This window comes from Zalophus californianus, chromosome 11 (genome assembly GCF_009762305.2).
Source record: "Zalophus californianus isolate mZalCal1 chromosome 11, mZalCal1.pri.v2, whole genome shotgun sequence".
NCBI lineage: Eukaryota > Metazoa > Chordata > Mammalia > Carnivora > Otariidae > Zalophus > Zalophus californianus.
In genome coordinates this window covers 27,845,748-27,858,629 of record NC_045605.1, presented here as the reverse complement: position 1 = coordinate 27,858,629, position 12,882 = coordinate 27,845,748, and the positions used below count along the sequence as shown (strand labels likewise).

At 45.1% G+C, this 12,882-nt stretch overlaps 1 protein-coding gene across 6 annotated transcripts in view; it reads left to right on the top strand.

Annotated features, from left to right (window-relative positions):
* The window catches only part of OPCML (opioid binding protein/cell adhesion molecule like), a 1,097,645-nt gene that overhangs the window by 1,070,442 nt on the left and 14,321 nt on the right, over positions 1–12,882 (top strand). For 3 of the 6 annotated variants that reach the window (XM_027580838.2, XM_027580843.2, XM_027580840.2), the window contains 3 exons: positions 5,726–5,863; positions 6,277–6,397; positions 6,879–7,030. In XM_027580838.2, coding sequence (XP_027436639.1) covers positions 5,726–5,863; positions 6,277–6,397; positions 6,879–7,030 — 411 coding nt within the window. The remainder of the gene's footprint in view (positions 1–5,725; positions 5,864–6,276; positions 6,398–6,878; positions 7,031–12,882) is intronic. The other 3 variants (XM_027580839.2, XM_027580842.2, XM_027580844.1) reach the window with 2 other exon arrangements.

Sequence of the window (12,882 nt, the reverse complement as noted above, 5' to 3'; positions counted from 1 at the left end):
TGGGAGCAAGCAAGGATGGAATGTACTGCTGTCCACACTTCCTGGTTTAATTAAGGAGGGGGCGCCCAGAGTTGCTTTTTGCCAGCGGTACTCTAAGGAGAGTCATGGGGTCAGGGAGGATAGAGAGCGTGGAGAGCGGCCTGGCAGAAAGAGAGAAGATGAAGCAGAGAGGGAGAATTTAGAGGGGATTCAGTTTCCAAACCCTTGGCCATCGGGCATAGAGTGAACAGATGCTGTATGTGCATCCTACAGGAGATGCATACAGAGTTCAAGGAAGTGGTGGTTGTAATCCCTTCTCGGTGCACTTGGCAGCTGAGACAATGGGACAGCTACCACATAGGGGTGCCCACGTACTCTCCACTCCCAAGGGCTTTCTTCTTTTCTTGCCCGCTGGAGTTCTCCTTCTCCTGCCCATGTCTTCACAAAGCCGTTTGCTCTCTGTGGATGCCTCCTTAAATTCTTACCCCTCCTCCCTGCTCTTACCCTCTTCTTGTTCATTTCCTCCAAGGCACCCGCCCCCAGGCAGGTGCCACTGTGAGCCACCTCCTGACAGGCCTCATGGCAAAAGCTGTGACAGGTGTTGACGTTTAACCTCACAAAGCAGTTTCCCTGGATAGAGCAGCAACTTTCCGTGGTAAATGAAGAGGGACCGTGAGGTTGGGGCACCCAGAAGGGGACTTTTAACCGTTTCAAAGAGAGAAGCCAGGCAGGGGTTGCCTCAATATGAGGATGATTGTTTTGGATGATGTGAATAGTCTAGCAAAGGAATAGGCAGCCCTCTGAAATCATCCCCAGGGATATTCACACAGAGTGGGGGAAGATATTCCATCAGGAACAATAATCCAAAAAAAAAAAAAAAAAAATGGAAGACTAAAATCTTTGAGCCCTCATGGTGCTTAGAACTGTACAATTGTAAGGAATTGTAGGAAGAAAAGAAAAATTGGGCATAGGAGTAGTGACTGAGAGATAGCTGGCATGGAAGGACAGGTTGTGAAGGGGGGAAGAAAGAAGTCGAACAAGGTCAGGAAGCGTCCTGATTTTACTCCGGATTTCCTATTTGATCTCTTCATCCCTGAATGCTTAGGTTGCTTCCAGCTCTAATAAATCTTTCTGAACCACCATCCTTTACTAGCAGGATGTAAAAACAATTAGGAACTGAAAACTGAGCCTAGGGATAGAAAAATATAAACTGCTCCAGTTCTGGGCTCATGATATTGTAGACTACCCAAGGTCAAGGACCTTGTCTTCTACCTCGTCTCCGCCCTACACCCAGTGTCTAACCCAGCGCTTCTCTCACGGCACTAGTGCATAAAATGACTGCAGGTGATGTCAGGGAAGGCAGATCACACCAGGGGTCCTTCCCTGAAGCAGTTTCTCATTCTGCTCCTCTGTTTCTAAGATGGCAGACCCTGCTCACGGCCACTGCCTGTTCTTTGCAGTCTGTGACTGGGTCAGTGTCTGCCTCCCTGCAGAAGAAGCCCCCTGTGCCCACATAACCATGGGGCTTGCTCACGCATCTTGCAACTGAGGAGTCCTGGCCCACGGACCTCCCACATACCCTGATAAATGGCCCCGTTTGTATTCTTGCAGCTCTTAATCTCACTAACACAGTGAATTAAACTTACCTTCTCCAAAGTACTCATCTGTGGGAAGAAATAACCCCCTTTTAAAAAAAAAAAATTGCCACTGATTCAGAATTCACTTCCTTTTGCTTCCAGTCATGGTATATGGGGATGTCTGAATGCATAGGGCAGGTTGATAATGCCTTTGGGTTATTGGCTTGTTAAAGGACATCTCATCACAAAGCAAAATTGTGCAGTTGATTTGGGACTCCCGTTTTCATACATTTTGTCAGAGAAAATATTGTAGTCCTTTAGCCTGTATTTTTCTTTTAATCCTTTCTGAATGTGTCTTCAGCATCTTTCCAGTGACACCCATGCCATCTTTTCGGCACCCCCTCGGTCTTTCATTCCTTCCTCATACCTTCCTTCTCCTTCCTCTTCTGTTCCTCCCTCAGGTGTTTCTCCCTGCCCCTCTTTTCTCTTCCTCTCCCTCTCAGCAGTTTGTCTTCCTGGCAGCCAGCAAAGAAGAATAAAACATTTGTTGCCTTCTGCCCCTTTCGATGCAGCATGGAATCAGAATTTGACATTGCAACTGGACCCGGAGATGCCAGGGAAAGCATGTGACCCTGCAGTTTCCTAGATCTCTAGGCATTTAGCAACCTCAATTTGTTCACCCAGTATTGAAAGCAGTAACAAAAATTACATCTCAATCACCTTCAGTGAGCTTAAGATGGGGAACAGTTTCAAAGTCTTCTTCCCATTTCTTAGCAAAGACAACTGAGAGAATGCATGCTTTGTAGTAAGACCGTAAACACTCTGAAAAGTTAGCTTCAGGGTCCAGATCCTTGACCTCAGTGCACCTGACTGAGCACTGTTCTCCAAAGAGGGTGTCTTTTGAGATGCAGGCTCCCCAAGGATCTCTGCATGAGAGGAGCTCAGTAAGCTTTGTTGACCAAGTGGCCACTTCGAAGACCCAGATAATTGCACATGGGTGACAAGAGTGAGCTGAGAAGAGCACGGGTGGTGCCTTGTAACTTTGCTGCTCAGTGCGTGGGTCCCAGAGCAGCAGCATGGAGATCCTTGGGCACTGGTTAGAAATGCAGAACCCCAGGCCCCACTCTAGACCTACTGAATCAGAATCTATGGATTTTTTAGATCCCAGAGGAATTTATATGCAAATGAAAATCTGAGAAGCACTTACTTTATAGTACAAACTTGACAAAATTCATTCTCTCACTTAACCAGGTAGTATTATTGTAACGATCCCCATTTCACACGAAACACTCTTCCTTCCTCCCTTTTTTGCTGTCATATAAGTATCCCATAAAAACAACATCACAGATAGTGAAAATACATTCCTACAATCCAGAGGGTGGCTGTGTCATCCAGTAATTTCTACACAAAGGATCCAGGATCTGCCCTACTCATACAGATGCAGAGAATTACTCAGGGTCCCAGCACATTGGCCTCCATCTTCTTTGAGGTGACCCCATCCATTTGCACAGGCCAACACTTCTAAGTTGACTGGCTTCTACAAACCTGCCTTATTAGGGGCTTTAAGACATGTGTCCAGTGTGTACCATGTAGCATGATATGGATCTATCTCATTCTCTGCAAGGAAAGGGGCTCAGTGACCGTGCCTGAGGCTCCTGCTGGACCTACTGCAGGTGGCTCTTTTGTTTGGTCAGATGAAGTCGGATTTAATTACTTGTGGCAAATGCACTGTAGCACATTTTGAAAAAATCATGGCATCTTAGTAGTAGGGAGGCAGCCTTTTGATCCTGCCATACTTATTCATTACAGAAAAGGTATAGTGAATTTGGGACGTTGTTTTGTGTGATTGATTTCACTGTTGTTTAATCCTTAAAAATACTTAGATTGGTCAACCAACATCATTTCAATAAGTGAGGCCATTTTTATCTTTATAGACTTCCTGAAATAAGTGATCTTAAAATCTTTTTCAACTATGAGATTCTGTTAAGTCTGAGAGAAATAAGGAAAAAGGGATGAGAAGATGTTTCTCTCCCTCTAATAAATCTTGAGGAATTAGGATATGAACTAGCCTGAATGATTAAATGTTTGCTGTGGTGGAGGCCTTGTGACCAGCACTACTAACCTGAGATCCTGGTGAATAGGGCCCTACCCCAGCCCCAGGGGCGCCATGCTCTGGAGTGTCTTGCTTGACATTTTCTAAGTCCTCCTCTGGTGCCTGGGAGCAGCCTAGGCCAGCAATACCACTAAGGAGAGATACTCAGAGTCTAGACTGAGAGTGTGTGCCCTGTCCTGGGGCCATTGTTCCCCTACGGGGTGGGGTGCGTTTCCAACCTCTACTGTCAGCCATTCTTCACATGGGTTCAACCAGATTCCCCAAGATCACCAAACTCACACCTGTAGGCTTATTCTGGGACCCGGTCCACAGGTCCAGCTTCTAGGAGGGTGGTAAAGGATTGCTCCTCCTGACAGTGCAAGATTTCTTTCATGTAACTGCATGAGATTGAGTTGCCAGAATGGTGCTGATGTTGGATGACTCTGCTTGATCATATAGAGAGGGACCTCTTGAAAAATATTTTGCCAGGGGACCCATACCTGCTTGGGATGTACTGAAGTAACTGATGGCAGAGCCTGGGTGGTTGGGACTTGGAGTGGGGGGTGGAGGCAGGGAAGGCAACAGGAGCTGAAAAGCAGTTGGTCTGAGGAAATGGGCAGGACTGGTGGAAACTCCCCAAGGGTTAGACTTGGAGCAAGGTCAGGACGCTAAAGCACCTGCCTCCCTACCCCTGCCCATCACCCTACCCCTCATCTTCCTGCTATTCCACATCCATGGTTGACCTAGACTTAGTTGACTGAACACCCATTGGATAGGAATATGTTTATATGGGAGTGTGAGGAAAGTTATAATGAGTTTCTATCTTTCTGAAAACTAGTTTCACTCTAATGCTTGGAGCACAAAAAAGAATCAGGCAGCAGACCTACAAGAAAGGCAAATGACTGTATTTCGTCCCTGGCCTTTGTGTTGGCTGGGTTTTCACAGGAGCCTGGTGCTTTGACAGAACTGGAAACATTTGGGGTTCAAGACAGAGGGTCCGTTCTCTTTGCACTGAACCACAGGGAGGGGGATGAGGGATAAGAGAGAGGAGCCAGATTGTTGTAAGACACATAATGGTGATTGCAAACAATGTACATTTTGTGACCATACAATATTTTGGATCATGAATTCCAAGCTTCATAAGTGTCTAGGAACAAAGTCTCCAGAATGTCCCACAGAGTTGGGTATTAAATCCACAAGGCTGTTCTAGTAACCATGGGTCCATCATTTGGGGCTACCACATTTATCTTACATTGGCAATCATTTATTGAGCACCAAATGCATAGTGGTTACAAAATGCTTCCACATTCATTCTTTCTCCAGTTCATCTTCTCCAGGACGGTTTGAAACTGAATCAACTGCTTGGCATCTATCTGTATTAAACTATTAAATGGTCACTTATTTATTCTACAAGTAGTTAGTAGTTTGTGTTCCATATCCAAAGGAATATTTTTTATTTGGAAGAGAGAGGTGGGGGGCAGAGGGAGAGGGAGAGAGAATCTCAAGCAGGCTCCACACCCAGCGTGGAGTCCAACTAGGGGCTCAATCTCATGACCCTGAGATCATGACCTGAGGCAAAATCAAGAGCCAGATGCTTAACAGGCTGAGCCACCCAGGCACCCCACAAAGGGATTTCTACATAATGAAAAATTAAGATGCCCATGCTAACATAGTTAGCTAAAGTTATTCCCACATTTTTTATTATATTATCGATCATTACAAGTCTCTTTAAAACATCAAAGTTTAGTAATGTGCTGGGATTTTTCACACGTGTTCTCTTAGTTAATCCTCGTCGTAATCATATTTGAAAAATAATGAAAATCTTTTCTTTTCAAATGGCCTGAAAGTTAAAGTGAGTTGGACAAAAACACAATGACCCAAGACTCAAGCAGAGAATTTCTTTCTCCAAATGCCATACTATTTGGTCAACATGATATCTTACAATCTTTGACTCGATGTTCAAACCTCATTTTTACAGTTTTTTGTATTTCTTCCCCTCTAAGCTCATGATGTGAATATAGTTCTGTCCCTGGTTTCACGGTTTCTTGATTGTTTCTTTCTCTTTCTTTCCTCCCAGAAGGCCAGGGCTTTGTGAGTGAGGATGAATACCTGGAAATCTCTGACATCAAACGTGACCAGTCTGGGGAATATGAATGCAGCGCCTTGAATGATGTGGCTGCACCTGATGTGCGGAAAGTAAAAATCACTGTAAACTGTGAGTTGACCCATTGTCAGGAAGTTTCAGAGGAAGGGAGAATATAGGGACTGAGGGAACAAGCTGGTCATGGCAATGCCATTTTCTGACCATCCCAAACTGTTTCCAACAGGAAAATACTGTGTCACATTGCTTTGCACCATGACTGTCTCCAGTGCCATTTTGCCCCTGGAATCTACCTGTGCCCGTCAAAGTTTTAGCTAATGGGGAGAGTTGTTAACTTTGAATTGGTTTGAAGGCTTAAGAAGATGCTGGGGTAAATGCAATTATCCTCGAGCAAGAAATTCTTTTCCCAAAATAAATGGTTATTTAACTGGGAAGGTGGGGTGGCACAAGAAATCCATTTGCACAGCAGGTGACTAAATGTGCCTTTCATTTGTTTTGTGAAATCACTCTGCATTTTCCTCCCGCAGACCCTCCCTATATCTCAAAAGCCAAGAACACTGGTGCGTCTGTTGGTCAGAAGGGTATCTTGAGCTGTGAAGCTTCTGCAGTGCCTATGGCTGAATTTCAGTGGTTCAAGGAAGATACCAGGTACCTTAAAAATGAAAATAGGGCATATCTGAAGCAGAGCTGATGGATCATTCCCCACATGGAAAAGGAATGATAAAGTAAAGGGGAAGATGTGGCAAAACCAAAATGCATTTGTCCCCTTTATAATAGAGTCTCTTTTTAGAACGAGAAACAAACAAACAAACAAATCAAGGAAGCTGGCAAGTGGGAAAATGACCTGGTTTCAGAATCTGAGATTAGTTGTAGACATGGCAGCCCTCAATGACTAGAAGCCAGTGAAGCTCACCTTTGGAGCATGAACATCCTTTCCTTTTTCCTCCTCTGGAGGCTGTGGTACACATGTTTTGGGTTAAAGAGACTGGGTCAGTTCGAGGAAAGGTGTCTGTGAGCAGGGCTTCCTTGTAGGATTCATCTCTGGTCTCTTTCAGTTCCCCCTAGCATCTCTGTCTGCTATTTCACTTTATTTGTAGAACCAGACCAGCAATACCTTCTCTTATTGCAGGCTAGCCACTGGCCTGGGCGGCGTGAGGATTGAGAACAAAGGCCACATATCCACTCTGACTTTCTTCAATGTTTCAGAAAAGGATTATGGGAACTATACTTGTGTGGCCACAAATAAGCTTGGGAACACCAACGCCAGCATCACACTGTATGGTGAGTGCAGGAAGCCTGGATGCAGTGGGCTTGGCCACGAGGGAGAACTGCGGGGCTGTAGAGGGAGGAAGGCTCAATCTGCTTGGCCTGTGTCCATCCATACTGCTCAACCCACCACCCTAGATACGAAGTGCTTCTCCCGGTCATTCTCCTAAGCATGTGATACATGATGTTTGCAAGGTAATTGATATCTCCTGGTCCACTGAAAGGCAAGGTTTGCACCTTACAAAAGGAGTAAACCCAATTCTGAACCAAGTTGAATGGTGGTTGCCATAAAAAACACAGAACCATGGAACAGTTCAATTGTAGTATCTAACAGTCTGCGGGGGTAAGTTAGATACAATTTTAAGATACCTTCTATAGGAAGAGTCTATAATTCTGGAGGTTATAGTCATAGATTTGAACCAAGTCAACTGCTGCCATCATGATTCTCATGTTGACTGCCATGTCATATTCTCACTCATTGGAGTGGATGGAGCAGTAGTCTGAGTCCTCATCAAGACAACTGTTCTGTCCACAGCTGGAGCATCAAACCCTTCTCTGAAGGCCTTTTCCTCCCATATGGATGGAGAGGTCTCCAGATTCCTGACTGGCTCCACTGGAAGCCCTTATCTTTCCCTCACTCAGCCTTCCCACTTTGCTGTGTCCATCTCCTTGTGCCACATTTCACATCATGGGCCAGGGTCAGCTTGTTGTGATATTTTGTGTGTGTATGTATTTGTTTATTTGCTGAGATTTGGTTAGAGGTGAGTGAGGGATGAAAAGGTATTCATTTTCCCATGTGTATCTCAGACCCTGAACAAGTTTTCAGCGTTGACATTAACTAAACTTTGTCCACCAACCATCTGAAATGTGTGATCTATGTCTTTTGTTTTCTCTCTGCATTGTGTGTGCATTGTGCTGTGTGTGTCTTAGAAATAAGCCCCTCATCAGCAGTGGCAGGTGGGTACAGCATGTTCCTTCCTTCCTCTGCCTGCCTGAATGCCTATGCTTTTGAATTTAAGCCCACTTCAAAGATTGCCTGCTCCACCTCCCTGACTTATTTATCTTTAGTAGATAGATCTCAGGGGGTTTGGTTTGCACAGGTTAGGTAACAAGCATGTAGAATATGATGACTTTCACATACACACATCATTATATATTTTGGGGGGAAGGGGTTTCCCCCCCAAAACAATATACTTCGACTTGGTGGCCTGTAAAATAGAGGAGTGTTCTGCTATTTCTGCACATAGCAGCACCAAGAGGAACCCAGCCCAGACACGAAATGGATTATCAAGTGATTGTCTCCATGGGGAAGTCACCCTAGTATGAATGTTTTATTCTTTTAGCTCAGGGCAAAAAACGATAATGACTTAATTCTATAAACTTCACTTTAAAATAGAAGTACTTGGGGTCATTATTCATCATATAGTAATAATATCTACCATTTACCAAATATTTACTGGTTTCTAGGCATTTTGTTAGTACTGTGCAAAACAGGTTATTAACTCCATTTTAAAGACAAGTACAAGGAAGACCAGTGAGGTTAAGTAACACTGAAGTACGCGTACCAGTGAGTAGGTGCTGGATGAAACCCAGATTTGGCCCTCCATTAGATCCTGGATAAACAGAGAGCGATGGACACATGCGCACACACACACTCACACACATTTAGATGAAGCAGCAGCAGGTGCCTTGCTGTGCTTCCAGAGGCAGCGGCCTCACAGCCCTAGTTCCCTATGTTCAATCTCAGTCACATACAAAGTGATAACATTTGAATTTTCCAGGCCTGGAATCAGCTCTGTAACTGTCACTTTTCATAGCTCTGGATCTAGGAGAATCACGGGCAACTAGTGCTACCCAAGCCTTGAGGTCTATGACCGTCCATCTCTTGGTTTTGATAAAACTGAGGGGAAAGAGTGGGGTGGGTGTGATGCTCTGACCCTAACCCTGCCATCACCCTCTGAGTGGGGTCACCAGGGGTATTGAATATGGCGAAGAGAGTGAACCTAGGACTGATAACCAGATAATCTAGGTTCTTGTGCTTCCCTCCCTCCGATGAGAGAGGTGTGTCATAGCAGATAACAACAGCAAATGTATGCACAACTGTACTGGCCTGTTAGGGCTGCCCTAACAAACTATCACTGGCTGGGGGGCTTAAACAATGGAAATGTATCTCCTCACAATTCTGGAGGCCAGGAGTCCAGGATCAAGGCAGGAAGATCTATCCTCTGTTTTTGATGAGTGCTCTCTTCCTGGCGTGTAGACAACTGCTTTGTCCTCACGAGGGCTTTCTTTTGAGTGTGTGGAGTGTGTGGAGTGATGCAGACAGAAAACGCAGAGGTGGGAGGAGAAAGACAGGGATCTCTGGCATGGCTTCTTCTTAGGACCCAAATACTATGGAATCAGGGCCCTACCATTATAACCTCATGTAACCTTAATTACTTCCTGATAGGCTCCATCTCCAAATACACATTGGGGGTTAGGTCTTCAACATATGAATGTGGGGAGATACAGTCCTGTCCACAGGGAAGACATAGCTTCATATCCCAATTCAGCCAGCCACATGCCAGCCACTTCATCTTCCTGAGCCTTACTTTCATCATGGGTGCTCTTGGGCTATCATCAATACCTTCTTTAAAAGGCTAGTGAGAGGACTGTGTGAGTCTTACAGAGAGAGAGCCCAGCAGATGCTATGTTTAGATGCATGACTTCGACAACATGCCAAGTCTACAGGCCTCAGTTTACCCAGCTAAAATGGGGATGATATTAAATAAATAAATAAATAAATAAATAAATAAATAAAATGAGGATGCTATTTCTTGGCCTGCTGCCTCTCATTGTGAATTGTCCATAAGATAATATTTACCACGGAGGCATGACAAACTGAAACTTGTATAAATGCAAGGTATTGCAGTTACTTCCCTGCTTGCCAACACCTGTGATGCAGCCCCTCTTATTACTGCTTCCCTTGGTATGGCTGCCAAGATTGTTGCTCAACTGGACTGTGCGTTCCTTTCTTCCAGAGTCTCTTATGCCCTTTACTACAGCATCTGCAATCCCCATAATCCACATATCCTGCTTCACCTGGTTAGTACCCACTCACCTCCCATCATCCCTTCCTGATAGATGCCTTCCCTGACCTCTGTGAGTGGGCCAGTCCTCCACTGCACACTCTCGTATAACGCTTCGGAAGGCCACTTGCACCACAGTGCACTTGCTAGCATTCGTTCAGCAAGTACGCGCCAGTACTTGCCACAAGTAGGGCACTGTTCTCAGTGACGAGGACACAGGAGTGCACAGCAGCTATATTCCTTGTCCCTAGAGCCTTCCCTGGCTAGTTGCATTTTTACTTCTGTTTCATTTATTTAGTTTGCTTGATTAAAGTCTTTCCTCCCTTTTTGCCTGTATGCTCCCTAAACAAAGGGACCATGTCTGGTTTGATTCTTAGAACCTAGCACAGAGATCCACACACAGTGGTGGGTCAGAAAAATCTTGTTGAATGAGTGAACATGTATATACAGAGATTGGAGAGCCATGTTGGTGATGCCAGCAGCAAGAATTCAACTGTCAAGGATGAAATATGGCAGCATGGAGTAGGGTCTATAGACTCAGAGCCTCTTTGAAGCCAGGTTGTGCTGCTCACTGGCTGAGTGGCTCTGGGAAAGTCGATCTCAGTGTGCCTTATTTTTTTCATCAGTGCAGGTATTTTAGAAAACATGTCCTATAATTGTCTGACACTATGCCTGAATGGAAATAGCTTAACAAAAGATCAGAGTGACATTGTCCAGTAGACCAGCCCTTTCTGTTGGCCATGAGTGTTCCTTCCAGTCCTCAATATTCCCATAATTATGGCTAACTAGTGTTACCAGGCTTACTGGTAACTTACTATGTGCAGAGCCACTAGACTAAGTGTTCTACATGGTTTATCTCATTTAATGATTTGGGGCACCTGGGTGGCTCAGTCGGTTAAGCGTCTGCCTTTGGCTCAGGTCATGATCCCAGGGTCCTGGGATCGAGCCCCGCATCGGGCTCCCTGCTCAGCGGGAGGCCTGCTTCTCCCTCTCCCTCTGCCTGCCTCTCTGCCTACTTGTGCTCTCTCTCTGTCTCTCTGTCAAATAAATAAATAAAATCTTTAAAAAATTTTTTATCTCATTTAATGATTCTAGGAAGTAAGTAGTATATTTATCCCGAGTTTACAGAGGATGAAATTGAGACATTAGGCACGTTACTCAACTCATAGTGGCTTACAAATGCTTGAGCTGAGATTTAAACCTATGTACTCTGGTTCCAGTGTCTGAGCTCTTTCTCCTACTTCGATCCAACTCACCATACTTGGCAACCCATCATGGACATTGGTGGATGCCCTTCCAGATGGAAACCCATATCAACAATTAGCCTGCTTGGACCCATTTCGCATACCAGCATATCCCCTGTTCCAACTAAATCTGAACCCATTCTGCAGTAAACATAGGGGTGCATATTTTTTTTTTTGATATAGTGTTTTCACTTTTGTTGGGCAAAAACCCAGTAGTGGAATTAATGGATCATATGGTAATTCTATTTTTAATTTCTTGAGGAACCTCCATACTGTTTTCCACAGTAGCTGCACCAATTTGCATTCCCACCAACAGTGCATGAGGATTCCTTCAAATAATTTAAAAAGCAAAAAATAAATCTGAACCCATTCTTTTAAAGGACGTTTTTTTACATTTACAACCCATACACACATACTTCCCAAATATACACCTCCCCTCCACCCCACATTCCAGGCATACATTGGTGTTTGCCCTCAAAGACTATACGATTGTTTTTGGAGACCCTTTTGACTCTGCACTGTGACCCCATCACAACACATACTCATAATAGGGCTCTCACACAAACACATCTTTATCTATTTCCTACCTACATGCAAAGAACAAGGGGAAGTGGGATGAAAGCAGTTTCAAAAGAACACATAAGACAAAACCCATGAGACAGTGGGTTGGTGAGCGAGCTGAAGCAGGAAGTGATGGGGCAGGTGGTGAGAGTGAACACAGGTGGGTGGGCGACATGCAGAGACAAATCAGTGGTTGGCACTGACATGAGGTGTTTCTTCCCTGCACGCCAGTTGCGGCCCCTTCAAAAGCCACACTGACAGGATAGGTCAGGCAGGCAGAGTGCAACTCAAAGTGGCATTTTAGACTGCCTGTATGTTCCTTAGTGCAGGGCAACTGCAGGTCCTGGAAAGACAACACAACATTGAGAGGCCAACAGCAAGGAAAATGGTGTTCTGGTCCCGACCCCAGTTCAAACAAACTGATGCTCTCTGTTCTGTTCCCTGGTTGTCTGTTGAATGTAAGAACAGAACAAGATGGACTCTCAGCTGAGTTCCAGCTAAGTGTTCTAAATTTAAGCAACAGTGGAGAAACAGTATTAAAGGTAGGTCTCCAAAACCTATCATCCATAAACTTGGAAATGGTGGCAACTAAAATGCTTTTTCTATGGAAAAGCAAACTGCTCTAAGTATAAGTAAGTTTTACTGAGTGGAGGCAGCCTTTTGCAGGCCCACCTGGAGTGCTAGCACCTTGAAGTCTTGCCAGGCCTGTGTGCAGCAGAGGGAAGGCCAGGCTCAGCCTGCTGGCCCCAGGTGTGCCCCCTCCCCCTGCTCCCCCTAGGAAGCCACTCACTTCTCTCAGCTTGTCAACCCACTTTGCCTCCCCTGGGTCCTGAGCAAGAGGCCCCATCCCCCTGTCCTTAGAGTGCAGAGAGCGAAGATTCTGAACTTGATTACATCCGGCACTGCAGAGAGTGTGATGTGCTTAATGAGCCATATAAACGCTTGGATTACTGGAACTGGCAGGGGAGAGGGACAGAGGGCGCAAACAATGCCA